At 44.5% G+C, this 20,779-nt stretch overlaps 1 protein-coding gene across 1 annotated transcript; it reads right to left on the bottom strand.

Annotated features, from left to right (window-relative positions):
- Positions 1–1,422: 1,422 nt before the first annotated feature.
- LOC122750061 (zinc finger protein 2 homolog) lies at positions 1,423–20,779 on the bottom strand. The gene is made up of 6 exons (XM_043996709.1): positions 20,692–20,779; positions 15,932–16,087; positions 9,440–9,566; positions 8,337–8,420; positions 2,880–4,546; positions 1,423–2,723 (listed from the first exon to the last, which is right to left on the bottom strand). The coding sequence occupies exons 2-6, from the start codon at positions 15,962–15,964 to the stop codon at positions 2,520–2,522; spliced, it is 2,115 nt and encodes a 704-aa protein (XP_043852644.1). The 5' UTR covers positions 15,965–16,087; positions 20,692–20,779; the 3' UTR covers positions 1,423–2,519.

Raw genomic sequence — 20,779 nt, 5'->3', positions numbered from 1 at the left:
TTTTCAGTACTCCCTTTCAAAATTGCCTGTATATAGCTTATGCACATAGCTTATTGCATCACTTCTTTATATTATTATATATAATCAGTATGTGTTCTTTGCATATCTTACATAAGTCTTTATGAGGGAAACTAACCAGAAATCTGTTTACCAGTTAATTGCTTCCCTTTAAATTTCAGATTTTTTTTTAAATGTGCTGAAAAGTGCCCATGTTATTTTGTGTTCCTATCTATGCCATGGTTCCTCTAACTTGAAATGATCTTTGATATCAAAGACATATATTAATTAGGAACTAATCTTATTTGACAGTGTGAGGTGATGGTCCGTATCTATTTTCATCCAAACTAATTTCCAGTGTTTTTAGCACTTTGTGGTAGTTAGTAAATACTGGTCTTGTAGTTGAGGTCTTTGGATTGATTGAAAACAAGGTTGTTATACCCTTTTTCTTTTGTATACTACACCCCTAACAAGTTTCTCAAGATCTTTTAAAGTGATGTCACTACTTTCTGGTATGGTTTAAGATTTAGTCCTGCTACACCTACTTCCTACAGTATTAAAAGAGAGAGGCTATGGGAAAGAGACGTATGAATGGTTGTTTGTGTTTTTTGCAGGCAATGGGGGTTAAGTGACTTGCCCAGGGTCACACAGCTAGTAAGTGTCAAGTGTCTGAGGCCGGATTTGAACTCAGGTCCTCCTGACTCCAGGGCCGGTGCTCTCTCCACTGCGACACCTAACTGCCCCCATATGACTGTATTTTTGATGAGAAGAGTATGAAGGAACCATGGAAGCCACCGAGTCCAACCTCCTCATTTTGGAGATGGGTAGAGTGAGGCACAGAGAGGTCGTTCTTTGCCCAGACTCACAGGGCTAGAGAGTATCTAAGCCAGGGTTTGAACTTGTTCTCCCCTATTCTAAGCCCAGTGCCCTACGCATTACAATTAGTGCCCTCCTCTAGTGTTCTGAATATCCATTAGAGTTTAAATACAAGAGACAGAATTGTCCACAAGCTTCATTTTGATCCAAGGAATACTAATCACAAGAGATGGTATTTCCATAGCGATTTAATATTTCCAAAGCATTTTACAAATACTGTCTCATTGAATTTTCATTTCAAGCCTGGGAGAGGCAGGTGCTCTTATTAGCCCCATTCTACAGATGGAAAAACTCGGGCAGGAATAGGTTACATGACTTACCCAGGGACATCCAGCTAGTAAGTGCCAGAGAATGAATTTAAAGTTCATTCTTGTGGCTCCAAAGCACAGCACTGTGCCACCTAGCTGCTTAAAGAAAGCATTACAGGGGCAGCTAGGTGGTGCAGTGGATAAAGCACTGGCCCTGGATTCAGGAGGACCTGAGTTCAAATTCGGCCTCACACTTGACACTTACTAGCTGTGTGACCCTGGGCAAGTCACTTAACCCCCATTGCCCCGCAAAAAACAAAACAAAACAAACAAAAAAACAAAAGTAAGTGACCTCTGAAAGTCTTCCATATTGAGTCTACACAGAGCTGGGTAATCAGAATGAATTTTTTAATGTTGAACAAGCTCTGAACTCCATTGGAATACCATTCCTCATTCATGACAGTGATACTTCCATGTAATGTGAAGTTTCTGATGAGAAATGAGAGATGAAGGCTCAAGTACATTGCTTATTTTCCTTAGATTTCTTTCCACTGTGAATTCTACATTAAATAAGCTGAGTAGTAACCAAAAGCTATAATATACATGACACCCATCAGGTTTCCCTCCAGTGTGGAGTCTCTGATGTGCAGAAAGCCTAGAGCTCTTTGAAAAAGCCTTTCCATGTTGATGACATTCATAATATTTCTCTTGGGGGCAGCTAGGTGGTGCAATGGATAAAGCACCGGCCCTGGATTCAGGAGTACCTGAGTTCAAATCTGGCCTCAGACACTTGACACTTACTAGCTGTGTGACTCTGGGCAAGTCACTTAACCCCCATTGCCCCACCAAAAAAAAAAAATCTCTCTAGTGTGGATTCTGATTGCATCAAGATTGCCCTTCCCAGTGAAATCCTTTCAACACTGATAGTATTGAAAGAAATGATTATTACTAAACAATGATTTGGAGAGATCCAGACTTCCCCTTTACTCTAAAGTCCTTATTTCAAAGCTTACTCTCTAAGATTGAATTTTCTCCTCAATCATGGTCAGACCTTTCCAACCTTAAAAGGAATTCAAGGTTGAGAAGTGCTTTATGGAGATGAATTCTCAGATTCGATTGCCCAAGGCTGGAAAACTTAGAAGTAAATGATTTAATCAAAGTTACATTTAGCCAGCCTCTCCCTGCAATATTCATTCTCTCATTACTTGTTAACCAATTAGAGTTGATTGCCACCCTCAGGAATGCCTACTCTTCCAAGGGCATATAAACTGTGATCACATTGCCATGAAAGGTCTTTGGCATTTGAGAGTGTCACCAACCCCCTTTTTAATAAAATGCTAGTATCATTTAAAAAATGATCAATTACCCAGAAACTATGTATCTCATACCTTTTAAATGTTATAATTCACAAAGTTTCTCTCCAGTGTGGATTCTCTCCTGTTTAGCAAAGTTGGCCCTATGTGTAAAAGCCTGTCCACACTGATTACATTCATAAGGTTTCTCCACATTGTGGATATTTTCATGGCCAGTAAGATGGGAATTTTTTGTGAAACCCTTTCCACACTGATTACATTCATAAACTTTCTCCACATTGTTGTTTTTCTCATGTTCACTAAGACTGGAATTATACTTTAAATCCTTTCTACATTGATTACATTCATAAGCTTTCTCTCCAATGTGGATTCTCTCAGATTTTGCAAAAGTGGCTCTCTGTATGACAGGCTTTCCACACTGATTACATTCAAAATGCTTCTCTACACTGTGGATTCTCTGATGCTTACCAAGACTGGAGTTGTATCTGAAAGTCTTTCCACACTGCTTACATTCAAAAGGTTTCTCTCCAGTATGAATTCTTTGATGGCTAGCAAGACTAGGGCTATATTTGAAAGTCTTTCCACATTGATTACATTCAAAAGGTTTCTCTCCAGTGTGGATTTTCTGATGTGCAGCAAGATTGCCCCTCACTGTGAAAGCCTTTCCACACTGATTACATTCATAAGGTTTCTCTCCAGAGTGGATTCTCTGATGTGTAGCAAAATTGGCCCTCTGTGTGAAAGCCTTTCCACATTGATTACATTCATAAGGTTTCTCACCAGTGTGTATTCTCTGATGTGTAACAAGACTGGAGCTCTTTGTGAAAGCCTTTCCACACTGATTACATTCATAAGGTTTCTCTACAGTGTGGATTCTCTTATGTAAAGCAAGATGGGAGTTTGTTCGGAAAGTCTTCCCACATTGATTACATTCATAAGGTTTCTCCCCAGTGTGAATTCTCTGATGAACAGCAAGATGGGACTTTGTTCGGAAAGCCTTTTCACACTGATTACATTCATAAGGTTTCTCTCCAGTGTGAATTCTCTGATGGACAGTGAGATTGCAGCTCTGTTTGAAAGTCTTTCCACATTGATTACATTCAAAAGGTTTCTCTCCAGTGTGATTTCTCTGATGGGCATCAAGATGACACTTCTTGTGGAAAGTCTTTCCACATTGATTGCATTCATGAGGTTTCTCTCCAGCACAGATTCTCTGATGTACAACAAGATTGGAACTCTTTGGAGTTCCAATTGGAGCCTTTCCATTTTGATTATGCTTACAGTTTTTCTTACCAGTGCAGATTCTCTGAGGTGAAGTCATATTTGAAGCTATATCTGAAACCTTTCCACATGGATTATATTCATAAGGTTTCTCTCCGGTGTGGCTTCTCTGATGTCCAATAAGGAGTGTTCTATAGCAGAAGCCTTGCCCACATTCATTACATTTATGAAACTTCTCTCCAGTATGAATCTCCTGATGTCTAATAAGATCTGAGTTCCAACCAAAGACCTTCCCACACTGACTACAGGTATATGTTTTTTTAATTCCAGTACGAAATCTAGGATAAGGAAGAGATGAGTGATGAGAAATGGCTACTTCACATTCATTACATTCATCAGGCTCCTTTTCAATGTGAATTTTCTCATGAGTAGTAAGATTAGAGTTCTGCTTGAAGGTCTTTCCACTTTTATCACTTACATAAAGCAATTCTCTAGTATTTTTTTGATGTCTGATGAGGTCTGAACTCCAGCTAAGGGCCATTTCCTGTTGCTTACCATGATAAATCTGCATTTCAGGAGGTTTCTCATGAGGCTTAAAAAGCTCTACTTGTTCAGGAAAACATTTGCTAGATTCACTGTCCTGAAAACAGTCCTTTCCCAAAGTCATTTTCTTACTGTGATTTAGGATAGAAGACATTCTGGCTCTCTTTCCGATTTCATTAATTTCATAGTCACTCTTCGGATTGTTATCTACCTTGGTATTAGAGTGACAAATTCCTCTAAAATTGAAGTCACAGGCACTGTCACTTATGAATTTGGGGAGGCCAGATTCTTCCATAAAATTTCTTAGCTTTGTAGTGTTCTCATTCACTTCCAAACTGGTCTCTGCATCTGAAGAAAACAAATTATACACAATGAAAGGCATACATAAATATATGTTCTTTCCTCCAGTAACAGAAAATAGACTGAGCTGTATTCTATTTCCTTAGGCAAAAAAAAGTTTTCAGACTTGAACAGGCAGAATCAATCTTTGGAAATGCCATTTGGTCACATCCCCAGCTGGTTTATTTTAGAAAAAGCTTCATCTAAAAAAAAATTGGATCCTCAAAAGAAAGGTGGGACATAAGAAGGCCCAGCCCTCTCATTACCCTTCCCAGTTCAGGCGATAGCTCACAATGGCTGAGAGACCTGACCAATATACCTGCAGCTAAGACTAAAATTCAAACCATGTAACACTCAGCTCTTCCCACAATCCTTGAAGGCCTTTCTCCATTACACTTCCTAGCTTTGCTTCAAATGCCTATTGTTGATTATACTTATAAATTTGTTGATCTCAGGTCACCTTCTTGCTACCCGGTACTGATCAGTTTAGATGTACTATCACATGGTCATCCTTGGTAAATTTCACATACTGAGAAGTAGGTTAATTTTTTGCACTGTTAGTGTTAGATCCAACTTGTCTTATTTTCTTGTCAGATCCAAAGATATTATGCTACTTGTTGTACATATACTAAATACTCACATAAATTCATTATCATATATGATGTCTCATACAGTGTCATGAATCCATCATCCTTCTCTCAGGAAGTGAACAGCATTATTTCCTACTGGTCCTCTAGCACCACGTCCTATTTAGTGGTTCATGAAAAATCATGATGATGTCCAAGGGGTTTTAAAGTCAAAATTCTTTAACGGCACCTTATGCGGTAAAGAATTGCCCAGGTTATTTCCCAATATATTTTCTCCCTGGTACCACAAGCATATGCATACGTGAGCCAGAAGAGGTTCCTTTTTGCAGTGATTCCAGATCATCACAATAAGGTGTGAAATGATTTGTGTTCATGCAGTCATTGCATCAAACTCTGACCACTGCTAAGTGCAACATATTGTTTTAGATTCTCACCCTGTCCTCAAATTGTGCTCACATTGCCACAAGAGTTTTACAGACCGAGCAATTGTGAATGACTTAACTACTCTCAGCAGTGCAATGATCCAAGATAATCCCAAGGAACTAATGAGGAAGCTCACTATGCACCCCCATAGAAAGAACTGATAAAAAGAGCACTTGTGGATTGGACACATATAACCTGGTTGTGAACTTGTGGAGGGGGAAGGAAAGGGAGGGAGGGAGGGAGAAAAATTTGGAACTCTAAATCTTCTGAAAATGAATGTTGAAAACTACCTTTACATGTAACTGGAAAAAATAAAATAAATGTTTGTTGCTAAAAGAAAAAAAAAAGTTTTACATACCAAGTGCAAGTCAGTTCCCAGTGTATGATCACAGGTATGCCCATACTCTCCAGTGCTTTTTGAAAACTGTAGGGGCAGCTAGGTGGTTCAGTGGACAGAGCACCGGCCCTGGAGTCAGGAGGACCTGAGTTCAAATCCAGCCTCAGACACTTAACACTTACTAGCTGTGTGACCCTGGGCAAGCCACTTAACCCCAATTGCCTCACCAAAAAACAGAAAACTGTACCAGACTAGCTGCCTCATTCCATGGTTACCTTGTAATCTTATTTCATGGGCAATGTAATCACTGCATCAGTTAGCATTCTTCCAGTGCAGGTAGGAGGGTTTTTGAAAAACCTGATCAGGACATATATGTATTATAAACCATCTTGAGCCATCACACACATGCTACAGAAAGAGACCTTATAAAATTGCCTCTCTTTCGTGTTTTTGACTTATCTTCTGCTTATGTTGCTATTCTTCTATCCAGCAGATTTTCAAAGGCATAGCTTGACAACCCAGATCAGTCACTCCAAAGTTTCTGTGAGAGTGCAGCCAGTGGTAGAAACATTACAAAGGTTGTTTGATATCTAGAAAGAGCTTATTAAAAAACAAAGCAATATGTGCAGTTGAACTTCAAGTATATTTACCATTTAATACACTACTTGTCATTAGCCAACAGAAAAATCAATCTTTTTCTATCTTGCAACAAGAGTTTGTACAATTCTCCAACCATTTTCTACCTCATCCATGTGTGAAGAAAGCTTTTCACTGTAGTTTAGACATAAATAAAAATGCAGCTGGTTCTGGCTTGTGGAAATTTATTGTGATTTGGGGACCCTGCCTTTGGGCTGAGATTAAAAAGCCTTAGGCCCTCAGGGTTTTTTTCTGTGTAAGGGAGCTTCCCCTCCCCCTCTGCTTAAGCTGCAGGGGCCCCCTGAGCCGGGCTAAGCTGTGCAGACAAAAACCGGAGGCCATGCACACAGCAGGGAGATGCACAAAAACCCTCAGAGATGCTGGGGTTTGCTTCACCCAGCCCCCAGCTCAGCCAGGGAATATGGGGCTCGGCCACCCGGGAGGTGGCCAAAGACTGGTGCTGAAGCTTCTAATTTAAGGTGACCACACATTTAGATTTTAAACGACACAGTTACCAATAATCTCATTGCTAAATCCAATGGTTTTTTCTCAATCCTCATCCTTCTGCACCTCTCTGGAGCCTGTGACACGGTCAATCTTCCCCTTTCCCTCTCTAGATTTAGGGACAATACTTCTCCTGGTTTCCCTCTGACAAAGTTCAAAACTAACCTCATTATCTTTCCCCCAACCCTCCTGTCTTCTCACTTTCTTACTGCCTATCAGAAGCTTGTTAATTCTTATTCTCATGTCTTATCCAGGCCACCCCCCTCCAATCATCCATGTCACCCACTCCTCAGCATCTCTCAAACCCTCACATGCCCCCACATTCAACATTATGGGAAGGCCTGTTGATTCTTCTTTTTTAACATCTCTCCCATACATCCCCTTGTCTCCCATCATTGCCACTTTCTTGGATCAGGCTCCAATCACCTCCCACTGGCAGTATTATGAGAGCCTGATGCTTGGCCTCCCCTCCTCAAGTCCCTCCCCACTCAATCCTCCCTCCAGCTGTCAAATTCATCTTCCTAGAATGCTCTTGTCTTCATGTCACTGCCTACTCCATAAACTCCCTTGGCTCCCTGGCACCAGGATCAAATATAGCATCCTCTGCTTGGCCCTTAAAGCCCTTCATCATCTGCTCCTCACTCTCACCTGACGAGCCCTCCACATGTGTGATGATCAGTGGTACAGGCCTCCTCTTTGTTCCTTGAGCAGGACACTCTCTCTCCTGACTCCATGTTCTCTCTGGCTGCCCCTCATGCTTGCTCTGACTTCCCTGAAGTCCCCCCTACAAGCCTATTTTACAATAAGTCTCCAGTGCTCCTTAGTGCCTTCCCTCTCTTGCTGAGCTCCAATTGATGCTGGACACAGTGGGTTGTTCATAGTTCTTTGTATGTTGTCTTCCCCACTAGACTGTGAAGTCTTTGAGAGCTGGGCTTGTCCACTGCCTTTCTCCGTATTCCTGGTGCTTAACATGGGGTCTGGAACCCAGGAGGTGCTTAAGAAATACTGACCAGAATAAAGCCTAGGAAGGAGTTCCTATAGGATACCTAGTAGGTACTTTCAGGAAAGGACCATGCACCAAAACTTCAGACAGTGACTTCCTGTAGGATCATGGACTTATCACTGGAAGGAAACTGAAAGGCCAAGGACTCTGACCCCCTTGCCTGGAGTACAGAAGGAAACTGGGGCTCAGAGGGGCACTTCCTGGCCCAGGATCCCACTGCAGAAATGTGTCTCAAGACAGATTCAAAATACCACATACAGAGGCCTCTTGTGATAAGAGCCCTCCTACACCTGCTTCCATCTCACTCACCTGGACAGGAGCTCCTTGGGCCTTTTGGCTCCGCCATCCCTGGCTGAAAAGGGAAGGTCAAGTCTTCTCTAAGAACTGGAAGTCCTGGGAATGTAGAATAAGAAAAGGATGAGGATAGAGAGAAATATGCAATTCACTCCCCTCTAGGGACATGAGACAGTTCCCAGGATGCCTCAAGGATGCTCCCCATGGCACTGATTGTTGGGGTCCTTGGAGGGGCCAGAGACCTCGCAGCCCATTTGAAATCAGAAAACTCCATTCTTGTTCACCTCTTTCATTGAAGAATGGGCACATTCCATGTGTTCTCTTTTCTAGAAATCTGAGGCAGCTCTTACTGCGATGGTTAGAGATCTAAACCTGGCACCAGAAAGATCCATTTGAACCATCCTCACACATCGCAGCTGTGGGCCCCAGGGAAGGCTACGTAGCCTCTCTGACTCAGTTCTGTCAACTAGGAAATGGGGACAATAATAGTAACAAACAAACATGGGTGTTGTGAGGATCCAAGGAAAATAACTATCAAGTAGTTTGCCCAGCTCAGAACATAAAAGAAATACAAATAAATGCTTATTGCCTTCCCTGCCTTTCCCACTGTCTGGGCTGGAATCTGAGGGAAGAATAAGGCTAAACTTGGTCTATAAGGCAGGACTAGGTGCAATGAGCAGCACACTGATGCTTGTTAATAAGAAGACGTTTCTAAAGACTAGAAGGGGCTGCCTTGGAAGGCAGAGAGTTCCCTTCACTGTCCATCAAGGAAAAGCTGCATGAGCAGTTTGCAGAGATTCTGTAGACACAAATCATGTCCACTAAAGGAAAGACTGATAACTTCTGAGATTGGCTCCAAGCCTGCTTTGAGTTTTGACCTGAAGCTACATTTAAAAGGAAAGAGGCCACTTCAGGAACAACAGAGAAAAGTCTTAGCTTTCCATCACAAAATTCAAAGGCCTTTCATAGGAAAACCAGGCAGCAGGAGGACCCCGTGTGGAGACCAGCACTTTTGCCCTTAGAGTAAATGAGAAGGACCCAAACACTGCACACCAAGGAGAGAATGAAGACATTCCTTTGATGACAGATTCAGAGTTACCTAAGGAAATGGTTCTTACCCAGGGAAAGAAGGTTCTGGACATTCTCCAGCATGACTTCCCTGTACAGATCTTTCTGAGAATGGTCCAAGAGGCGCCACTCCTCCTCAGTGAAGTCCACAGCCACATCCTTGAGTGTCACCCACTCCTAAACCATCAAAAGTCACAAGATTTAGAGCTGAAAACGACTTCAGAATTCATCTGTCATATCCTCATCAACTTCAAGGAGGAAACTAAAACATAAAGGGGATTTGCCCCAAACTCCTATCACCTTTATGAGTGTGAGAGCCAGCACTTGAAACCACAGTCCTTAAGAGCCCAATGGCATGTTGAAAAAAGCATTTTACATTTGAAGTGAGAATCATGTTGGAATAATAAAAGCTGGAAAAATGTCTTATGTGAAATGCTCCTTCCTATGGAATCAGGGAGAAGGTATATGCTCCACCAGTGAGAGTCTGTGGAGGAAAAAAAGAAAAGGTCCAGTGAAATTCCTCATCGGAAGTGTCCTAAGAGCTATGGGGTAAGACAACTCCATAAAGGCTTTGTGAGAAACTGGCAAGGACCGAGTATTCTGGGGGATGGACAGACGGCATTACCCGAAAGACCAAAGAAAAAGGAATTATCTACTTAGTTTCTTAAAAGGCTGAAATGAAGTCTTATGCAGATGAAAGCCTGAAAGGAATTCTTAAGAGATATTACTCACAGTCCGTACTGAACTGAACGGTGTCAGACTGTTTCCAAACAAGTGAAGAAGAGTTATCTATACTTATATTGAGGGCTTAGGGTGACACTGGGTATGTGTCATAGCCAAAACATCTTATGTCTTTGCTTCATGTTTTGTTTCACTTGTTAAGGGAGCATATTCCTTCATTTTAATATTTAGAAATATAGGAATAAGAGTAACTATGATAAGGAAAGGAGAGTTTGTTCATTTATTAAATATAATGTTGTGCATATATGAGTCATTTAGGTCTTATTTATATAGCAATTATATTTAAACAGATTTGTCCTATATATCATTTATATAAATTGATATGTATGTTATTTATAAAAGTTATTTTAAGATTTAAAATACTAAGCTATATGTATTAGAATATGTCTAGGTATATATGTAATAATGTAGAAAATTTACTTTATATGTCATATATGTGTGTATGTATATGTTATAACTATGTATAAAATATAATTATATATCACAAGTAAAAAGAAAATTTTTAAAAATGTAACATCTCCTTAACTGGGGATGGAGACTGAGCTAATCCACAAGACACTGGTAGCATATTTATGGAAAAATAAATTACTGTGAGAATTGGTATGGCACCCCCTGCTGGAGAGATACTGCAGGGAAGCTCTGCCATGAGGAGAGGGCATGTGAGGAGAAGCCATGTGACTTTAGCATCTGGAACTGACCTTTCCTGGGGTTTTGAAGGTCAGGCCAGCTTCTAGAACTTGCATCTGTAGATCCGCCTGTTAGTTCTGTCAGTCAGGGCTGCCAACCAATTAGCTTGGAGCTGTGTGTGTGTGTGTGTGGACAACCCTGTTTCACAACAGGCTTCTGGGAGAAGGAAGGAAGGGTTGGGGTCTCTTGGGTTCCTGACCACAGTATGGCAGGTCAGATGCTGAGGTCTCTTAGAAATAGTTAGATTTTTACCTCTCTCTCGCCTCACCAACTTCTGATTGCTCTTTAATAAATTCTTAAAAGTCTAAACTCGGGGGCAGCTGGGTGGCGCAGTGGATAGAGCACCGGCCCTGGAGTCAGGAGTACCTGAGTTCAAATCCGGCCTCAGACACTTAACACTTACTAGCTGTGTGACCCTGGGCAAGTCACTTAACCCCCATTGCCTCAGTAAAAAGAAAAAAAAAGTCTAAACTCTTGGTAAAGCTTCTCATTTGGGGCGACCACTCATTAGATTTTAGACATTCTAACTAGAATTTAGCCCCTTCCATTATCTAAGCATACTCATAGAACTCTAGAATGTTAGGAATCGAGAGTCAGGAGAATGAGTTAAGAGGCAGACTGATAAATAAAATACAAAAAGAGCAGCCACATCTACAAATCCTTTGAGACATGGAAGGAGTTATCTATTTTTCTGATCTGCTACATGCAGAACATACGTCTGGTGAATGCATGTGGTATCTGATGCTCTTCCATTTCTAGGAGAATGATGATTTACTTTTTCAGACATTCTATTATTTTGGAGCAATTCTCTCTCTCTCTCTCCTTTTGGTGGGGCAGTGAGGGTTAAGTGACTTGCCCAAGGTTACACAGCTAGTAAGTGTTAAGTGTCTGAGGCCAGATTTGAACTCAGGTCCTCCTGAATCTAAGGCCAGTGCCCTATCCACTGTGCCACCTAGCTGCCCCCTTTTATTTTATTTTATGTATTTTTATTTTTGGAGCAATTCTCTTTCATGTCAATAAAAATCTTTTACTTTTTCATCATTTAGATTTCTTATGTAAAACATCTGCTTTATGTTCTATTTGTAATCTATATTTCATTTTTACTTCCTTTATTTCTATTATTGAACTTCTGAACAATGATTTATTAGTCTTTTCAGACTTTCTGAGATTCTCAAGAATGTAAAGAACTTTCTTTTTCATTGGGGTCTCCCCTGAGGTCACAACACTTCGCTCATAGTGTAAGCAATCTCTATAAGAAGACCATCCATTTATTGGCTGATAATTAATCTGTAAGTGACTCTCTACCTGGCTCCCAACAGAAGCACTGACAACCTTCTCTCCTTCTCCAGCCTCCTACATTCATCCTTCACCACCATGGGGTGAGGTCATGAACTCCAAATCTCCATTTAAGGAGAGAGATTTCTCCCCTGGCTCCATACCACGGCCGGGAAGCTTATTACTGGGATAATCTCATCAGCTTGTGACGTCTCCTCAGCCTTGGTATCTGACTTTATCACTATCCTCCATCTCTGATTACAGTGTGGGACCAAGAACTACAAACCTCCATTTAGGAAGGCCCAGCTCCTGCACCTTCCCATTTCCCACCTGGCTACACTCCATCAGCCTCTCTAACTTCACCATGACCCAGTATCTGGTATCTTCTACCTCCCTCCATTGGCTTGTTCCTTTTAGGTGTTGCCTCCCCCTCTTATAAAGTACAAGCTCCTTCAGGACAGGAACCATGATCCCTTTTTTGTAGTTCAATCCCCAGACCCCACACTGCTGGGCACACAGTAGGAGCTCAATAAATGCCTACTGACCACTGACTCCCTAAACACTCTTCCTGAGCATATTGACTATTGTTTCTCAGAGGCCCACCGTGACCTGAATATCCTCACTTTTCAGTCTTCTTACGCCTTTCTTCCCACCTGCTACGCTCTGATCCAATGGCACAGGCCTCCTTCTTGGGCCAGGAAGAAGACCCTCCATCTCGGGGCTCTGGCCAGCTTCTCTGGCTCTCCAAGGTGGCTGGACTTCGCCTCCTCGCTTGGGGATCCCGCCTTCTACAGAAAGCCTTTCCCAGCTCCTCATCAATCTCGTACCTTCCTTCTTTTAATTATATCCCACTAACCTACCTATAGCTTGTTTGTACAATGTGCTATGCTCGTTGTCACTGCCATTAGACCGGGAGCTCCTTGAAAGTAGACCCTTGGGGGCAGCTAGGTGGCACAGTGGATAGAGCACGGGCCCAGGATTCAGGAGGACCTGAGTTCAAATCTGGCCTCAGACACTTGACACATACTAGCTGCGTGATCCTGGGCAAGTCACTTAACCCCAATTGCCTCACCAAAAACAAACAAACAAAAAAAGAAAGTACAACCTGCTGTTTGCCTCTTTGGGCATACCCACCAGAAACCACAGTGCCTGGCCCTTTATACATGTTCACTGAACAACTGCTTGCATTCTCTCCTCATGTATTCTGATGGTGGCTTCTTGCCTCCATTCTCTAAGAAAGTGGGAAACATTCTCTTTACAAAGCCCAACCATCTACAAGGGTATTTGATGCCCCCACTGTGCTGTTTTCTCCAGTGGTTTGCACCCTCAACTATCCCTACCTCCCCTGACTCCCTCACATTTTCTCAAATTTTTGATCTTTCTCTACTTGCTGGTTCCAAACATACCTATTTTCCCATTATTTTTTTGGTGAAAAAAATCAGAGTTAAGTGACTTCCCCAGGGTCACACAGCTAGCAAGTATCAACTGTCTGAGGCTAGATTTAAACTCAGGTCCTCCTGACTCCAGGGCCCAAAGTGTATTTACTGCCCCACCTAGCTGCCGCTTATCTTCCCCATTCTTAAGGAAACCTTCATTAAACACTCAACAGCCACTGAGATATCATTCTACCTTACCTCCTTTCCTCACCCAAACTCTGAAAAATCTGTCTGAACTCTCTATTCCACTTTCTCACTCACTCTTTAACTCCTTACATATCGGCTTTCCTCCTCACCCTCTTGAAAGTTCTCTCTCTATTTTGATGCATACTCGTAGTTTCTTCAATTACAATGTAAACTCATTGGACCAGGGCTTATTACATTATATGTATCTTTTCACATCACTACTAGTACCGTGACTGGCACAGACTACTACTATCAGAAACATTTGATGATTGATTGGGTCATTTTTCTTGACTTTTTCCTCGTTTTGGATTCTTATTCTCTCTCTCTCTCTTTTTTTTTTTTTTTTTTGATTCTTATTCTCAAAAATGGACCTTCTTGGGATCAGGGCCTAGGTCTATACTTAGCCATTTTCTCCTACCATCCCTGCCTTTGCCCCTTCCCCCTTTTGTTTCCCCCAGTGGGCCATCAGTACCCTTCTCTCAGTCTTGTCCATGCACTATCTCCCATTTCCTCTTCTCCAGACCACAAGAGAATGATCAGCAGCTTTTTCAATGACCTCACATGAGGGAGGAAGGGGGTCTGCTGGGAGCTGTAAGGGCCTAAAATTCTAGCTGTGATGTCTAAAATCTAATGAATGGTCACCTTAAATTAGAAAACATATAGCACCAATCTTTGGACATTAAGCATTTATTAAAGAGTATTAGGAGTTAGTAAAGAGAAACATGTGGAAAAAGTATCCCTATTCTGCCTGTCCCTGCTGCCTCTGCCACCAAGCCCAAGTCAGGAACCAAAAAGGCCTTGCTCCTCCCTCCTTCTTCCAGAAGCCCCCTGTCAAACAGGAAGCCAGGCTATCCTCAAACACAACTCCAAGCTAATTGGCTGGTAACTTTGATTGACACAACAGACAGTAACTTCCAGATGTAAAGACACACATGGATGCCAAGTCACGTGCTTTCTCCTCATGGCAGAGCTTCCCTGCAATATCTTTCTCAACAGGTTGGTAGTGCTCTAATTCTCACAGATCCCAATAGCACAGAAAAACTAGGTAGGTTCCTCTAAAGCAGGAGGGAGCCAGGTTAGTAAAGGCTGAACCGCCAGCTTTCTGAGAAGAAACAATGGAAGTGGGGGGCAGCTACGTAGCGCAGTGGATAAAGCACCGGCCCTGGATTCAGGAGGACCTGAGTTCAAATCCAGCCTCACACATTTGACATTTACTAGCTGTGTGACCCTGGGCAAGTCACTTAACTCTCACTGCCCCGAAAAAAAAAAAGAAAGAAAGAAAGAAACAACGGAAGCACAACATACATTTAAGGCTTGTGTTTATCATGATCATCACTTTCTGGTGTCTAGAAAACCAACAAAACCATTGGCTGAGCATTGGCTGCTTGTCAGGACCGAGGACAGTGCCAGGCACAGAGGAGCCACTTTCTTTTTTTTTTTTTTTTTCGGGGCAGTGAGAGTTAAGTGACTTGCCCAGGGTCACACAGCTAGTAAGTGTCAGGTGTCTGAGGCCGGATTTGAACTCAGGTCCTCCTGAATCCAGGGCTGGTGCTCTATCCACTGCACCACCTAGCTGCCCTCAAGGAGCCACTTTCTAATGCTTATTGACTTGACCTAAGGAATGGTAAATGACAGGGATTCAGAGAGACCTGGGAAGACTTGTGTGAGCTGAGGCAGGAGGGCGATTTCTGCTCTGACACCAACATAGTCAAGGACAAGAGCTGGGGAAGCCTCCGGACCCCTGCTCCAGGCCTGTCCTGAAAAGAGTCAAGTGTGAAGGGGTGTTCCTTGACCTTCAGGTGCTACCAGGGACAGCTTGGCCTGAAGCAATGGAGAAGTGGGGAGAACTTGTGTGTAAGGGGAGGTGCACTAGGCATGAACAAAGAGAGCAAAGACATGATGCCCATGGGATAGGGACTAATGAGGGAGCTGGTGGTGCTTGTCAGTTACTTGTAATGAGGGAGAACCTAAAAAATACACATGGAGGATAGCAATTGGGGGTGGGGAAAGTTTAAAAAGTGCCATTGATACACTTGAAAACACAAAAGAAGAGAGAAAGGTAGTGTGGCTACTGCTGTATTCATTTTTCTATCACTTTTCATGAAGAAAGGATCAAAAGGTAAGAGAGATGGCCAGCTTCAAAGAGAATCTTCTATGTCAGTGGAAATGGCCACATTAGCTGATACTGATAAGGTCTTTGGAGGGGACTGTACTCACCCGGGATGGGGATCTCTGGGTTCCAGGGGCCATAACCTCTGGCTCCAGGCTCCCTGACTGGGCCAGGTCTTGGTCTTCAGCAGGCTGAGCTGGGAAGGAACAAGGATCCCAAAGGGGGAGACATCTGTCCCTTCTCTTCCTAGGCAGGAGGCCGACCTACAAGGATTTACAGAGGGTGAGGTCTCAAAGCAGTTACAAAGACCCTGTTGCTGCCTTCAGGGGAGAGACTCCAACGGACAGAGGAGAGCAGCAGGGAGTGTCTGATTAAGAAAAGTTCTGGGGGGCAGCTAGATGGTGCAGTGGATAGAGCACCGGCCCTGGAGTCAGGAGTACCTGAGTTCAAATCCGACCTCAGACACTTAACACTTACCAGCTGTGTGACCCTGGGCAAGTCACTTAACCCCACTGCCTCACTAAAAAAAAAAGAAAGAAGGAAAAGTTCTGAAAAAACAAGGACTCTTTGCCACCCCCTATAACTCCTTCTCTTTGACCTCCTTGCCCTCCCCCATCCTCCTATAGACTCCCAGGAGGCAGAAGGGGCTTGGGACCCCAGATGGGATGAGACCAGGCAGAGCCTCAGTGACTCCTGAATCAGACCTCCCCATCTAATACTATGGGTGAGATATGAAGACCAGGCACCTGTGACCCAATGGTAAAACTGGGGATGGTGTCCTAGGACCTGTGGGATAGGATAGAGACTTAGGATAAGTAGCAGGGCCACAAAGTGGCCCTGGGAGGGAGGCCTCCTCCTAGTTTACCTAGAGGAAACTCATCAAGAGCTCAGACAGATAAGACAGGGTCAATGGAAAGATCAGCCAGCAGAAGCTGGATACAGGAAGGGATGCCCCCTGAGACCTACTTGGGACCTTCACATGCAGAGCTGACTTTCAAAAGGCTTTGGAAAGATCTTGGGTCTGTGGGATAGCAGAGAGATCTATGGTCCAAGGAAAGAAAGCAGAGTGATCTCAGCTCCAAAGGAAGAAGGCATAGAGACCTCACCTTCAAGGGCTCTGGTTCTGAGACAGCCTTCTAGAGTTAGGTCCTCTTAGGACTAAGAGTCCTTCCTTGCCGCATCTGCAGCCCCAAGATCAAGGCTCACCCTTCCAAAGGAACGCAGGGCTAGGATTTCAGGACCTTGCCTCCCCCTCTCCCCCAAGTCTTACGCTCCATCATCTGGAGTGCCAATACCATTGGAATGACTCCTCTCAGGCTTCCAAATTCCACCCAGGGCTTGAAGTCCACCCCCAAGGCTGGCCAGCCCTGAGAAAAGCCTTCCCCCATTATTCTACCACCCTTCCACCCCCCCCCCCCTTATTCTCAGCATACAGCAGACATTGGCCTCCTTGCTGTTCCTCACAGGTGACTCTCCATCTCCTGACTCTGAATTATCACTGGCTCCTCCCCCTCCTCCTCCATGCCTTTAATTCTGTCCCCCCCCCCCCCCCCCGCCTCTCTGCCTCCTGGTTTCACTGGTGTTATGTCCAGTCTTGTCAAAGCAGACTTTACACTTAGAAAACATCATAATTTTCATAAAGAATATCAATTTTCCCAAGAGTCATTTGCTGCCAGGACCTCAAAGTATATGTATAAAGTACATAGTTTGGGTTAGTCTACTGCCAAATTTTAATAAGGCCATCTTTTTGCTCAGATGGAAAGAGAATCTGAGACCCAGGGCAGAACAAAGGAGGGACAGTGGGAGGTAATGGACAGATGAGGGAGGAGGAGCTCTGATGAATGGCCATCCTGGTGGAAGATGGCTCATGTGAAATTTGGGCCCTGGGGTAGAAGGTGGTGTACCAGAAGACCAAAGTAAAAGAGGGGTCATTCTTAGGGCCACAGCATTGCAGCTGATGAAGGTCAGGGCTAGGGGCAAAGAAGACAGGGACCTTAAGTGCTGGCCCTGAGTGTGATTGGAGGTAAAGGAGGACTCTGGGACTTCATGGCACAGAGAAGGCCTCTTGGACCCTTCCACAGAGAGCTTGGCCCAATGAAGCCCCTTCTGCCTCTTCTGCTTCTCCCATGGTCCACCTTTCCAGGCAAGCTGCCATGGACTCCTCCTCCTGGCAGACCCCCTGGCTGGAAGCAGCAGCCCTTTTAGTTGTGATCACTGTCTCTTAGAAATCGTGTGCTTGCAGGTCTCAGGTAGGTCTGAGCCAGGAGAACAGAGAGATTCCATGGCTTCCCTGTACTTTGACTAGCCTTTTAAGATCAAGAAGTGGTCCTTGATGCCACCTTCATGCCATGCTTTCTCCTTCACTCAGCTCTGTAGCTACCATTCAGAGGCATTGCTCTCCTGATTCAGATCTCTCCTCAATCTCCTCACTCAGCCCAATTCATACCCCCTGACTGCTACTCTTTGACCATCTTTATGCCACAACCTACCAATCTCTTCCCTCTTTTAAATCTGGGAAGCATAGTCCTAACTTTTGCCCTCATATCCCCTAACACTTATCACTGATGCTTTCATAAAGGAAGTGGGTAATGGTTATTATAATGAATTTTTATCCAGTATTTTCCATTTGATGACTCCATGACTTCCATGAGGGAAGTTGTTTAATTTAGAACTTGTGTAGTATGTGCTATATAACTCTAAGGGGGTATGAAAATTTTGGGAGTAGACACTTTGTTATGTGAGAGAACAGAATTACTTTTTTTTAGTGACAACCAAGTAAATTGTGTAACCTAAATTTATACATGACCCAGTCATTGCACGTTTGAGACATTCTCCAGCACCATTCTGCCACATGGTACATGGTGAGAGTAATGGTTGGGTATTGGCAAGGCATGATGGGTGACAGACAACCAAACAAGGGACTAGAGGGTAAATGCTAATAAAAATGTTAATTAACTGGGCTAGTTGTCAAGAGATGGAAAGAATGGCCGGGCAATGTAGAGAAAGGTGTAGGGTTTGATGATTACATGGAGACAAAGAACATGGTTCTTTAGGTACATGGAATGAAGAAGTGATAACATTATAATTAGATAAAGAAATGTAGGAATCCATGAAGACTGAAGGGGAACCCTTTTGGGAGACAGCAAGATCAAGGAAGCAAACATCTTTGGAAGGAGCTCTGGTGAAGGGGAGAAGAAGCTCAGGAGAAATGAGGACCTGCAAAGTCAGCATCCTGGAGGGAGCATCTCTTTGTATGCTGAGGGACAGAGAAAGACTCTGGTCCAGGCACTGAAATCCTTGAGAAAGAAAGGAGACGACTACCCACTGAGGTTAGCAGAGAAGAGCCAGAAACGGGATCAGGTGAAAGATGTGGACTGAATGAAACTCCTAGTTGGAGAGGCTGCTGGTAAGGGTGGGAGAGGCAGAATCTGGAGGTGGGCATCAAGCTGGGCCTGGGGGGAATGTGCTTGCATTTCTTTTGTGCCCAAGATCTGAGCTAGTGACAAGATGGGGATGATGGGCACCCCTCAGGCACCTCCTGCCCATCCACATGGTGGCTGCTTCTGCCATTGGTGAGCTTTGACCTGAACGTGCACTGGGGGAGGGGTCCAGCCTAGCCCTCCCTCACTCCCCACACAGAGCAACCCTGCCCTTACAAGGGCACTTCCTGGTCCTCCCCTTTACAACTGTCCTTTGAGGTGCTCTCACCCCCTCCTCCCACCCCAGGCTCCACTCCCCCCCAGAATGTTCTGTTCCTCTAGGACAAAGCTGGCACGTGCATCCCTAGTGCTCAGCACTGGGATGGGCACACAGCAAGCACTTAATAAATGCTCAGTGACCAAGACCCACTCACTCCCTTTTGCCCTCCCCAGTGGAGACCTGCAGGAATGTAAAAAGGAGTCACGAGTTTCTCCACCGGGACCAAAGTCTCTGCCCCCAGGGCACAAAGGAAAGGGTCCTAATGATGTCATCCTGAGTACCCTCCCCTGCTCCCAGACTGCAGCTGGGGTTCTGGGGACGTGCCCACTGGGCAAGGTGTCCCCCAGCCGGCCTGGGCCACCTCCCCAAGGGCCTTCCTGTCCTCTCCCCTCAGCCTGCCCCCACATGTCTATATGTTTGGGAGCCAGCACGGTGCAATGAGAAGCAAAGCCACTGCCCATTGGGCTTAGACTCCCAAGTCCTGCATTCAGATCCTGCCCCAACCACGTAGTGCCTCTGTCACCGTCAGCTGGGCTGGGCAGCAAGGCCCTTCTAGGACCCCAAGTAGGGGACCAGCTTTGCTAACTGAATATTCCTTCACTAACACTTTTCACATTCACTGTGCAAGATCACAGGGCCTTCATCTGAATCCCTGGAAGGGGAAAATGGATGGAGCCAGGGAGACCTGAGGGCAAACCAGGTCAGCATTTCTACACCCCTTTGAGTGGCCCAGCTGGTTTACAAATCTGGTCTCCTTGATTCCTCACAACAACCTTCTGAGGTAGGTGCCCCGTTTTACAGATGGGGAAACCGAGGCAGCCAAAGATGAAGTGACTTGCCCAGGGTCACACACCCCAAAGAACAACCCTGCCCCTCACTCTGCCCACTCTGGGTGCCTGACCCAGCTTACACTCACCAGCCCTTCCCCTGACTCACACACACTTGCGCGCCCTATCACACTCATGGTCAAGCATGCACACACACAGCCCTGGGCTCCCCTGTCACACACTCGCACACGCAGACTTGCACACACAATGACAGCCTTGCACAAACAACATGCACACACACTCCCAGACACCCCGGCCCCTCCCCAGTCACAGACTCTTGCACCCATACACATTCCCGGGGGGACCCCAACCCTCCCTGTCTTGCTCAGGCAAGAACGTACCCAAGCACACGGAATCGCCCCCGAGCCCTGCGCAGGATCGCGCACACTAACCCCAGCCAGGTAGCACGTCTTCCGGCGGGGAGGGGGG

This window comes from Dromiciops gliroides, chromosome 3 (assembly GCF_019393635.1).
Source record: "Dromiciops gliroides isolate mDroGli1 chromosome 3, mDroGli1.pri, whole genome shotgun sequence".
NCBI classification, from domain to species: domain Eukaryota; kingdom Metazoa; phylum Chordata; class Mammalia; order Microbiotheria; family Microbiotheriidae; genus Dromiciops; species Dromiciops gliroides.
Note: the sequence above shows the minus strand (reverse complement) of the source record. Positions and strands in the feature narration are given on the sequence as shown.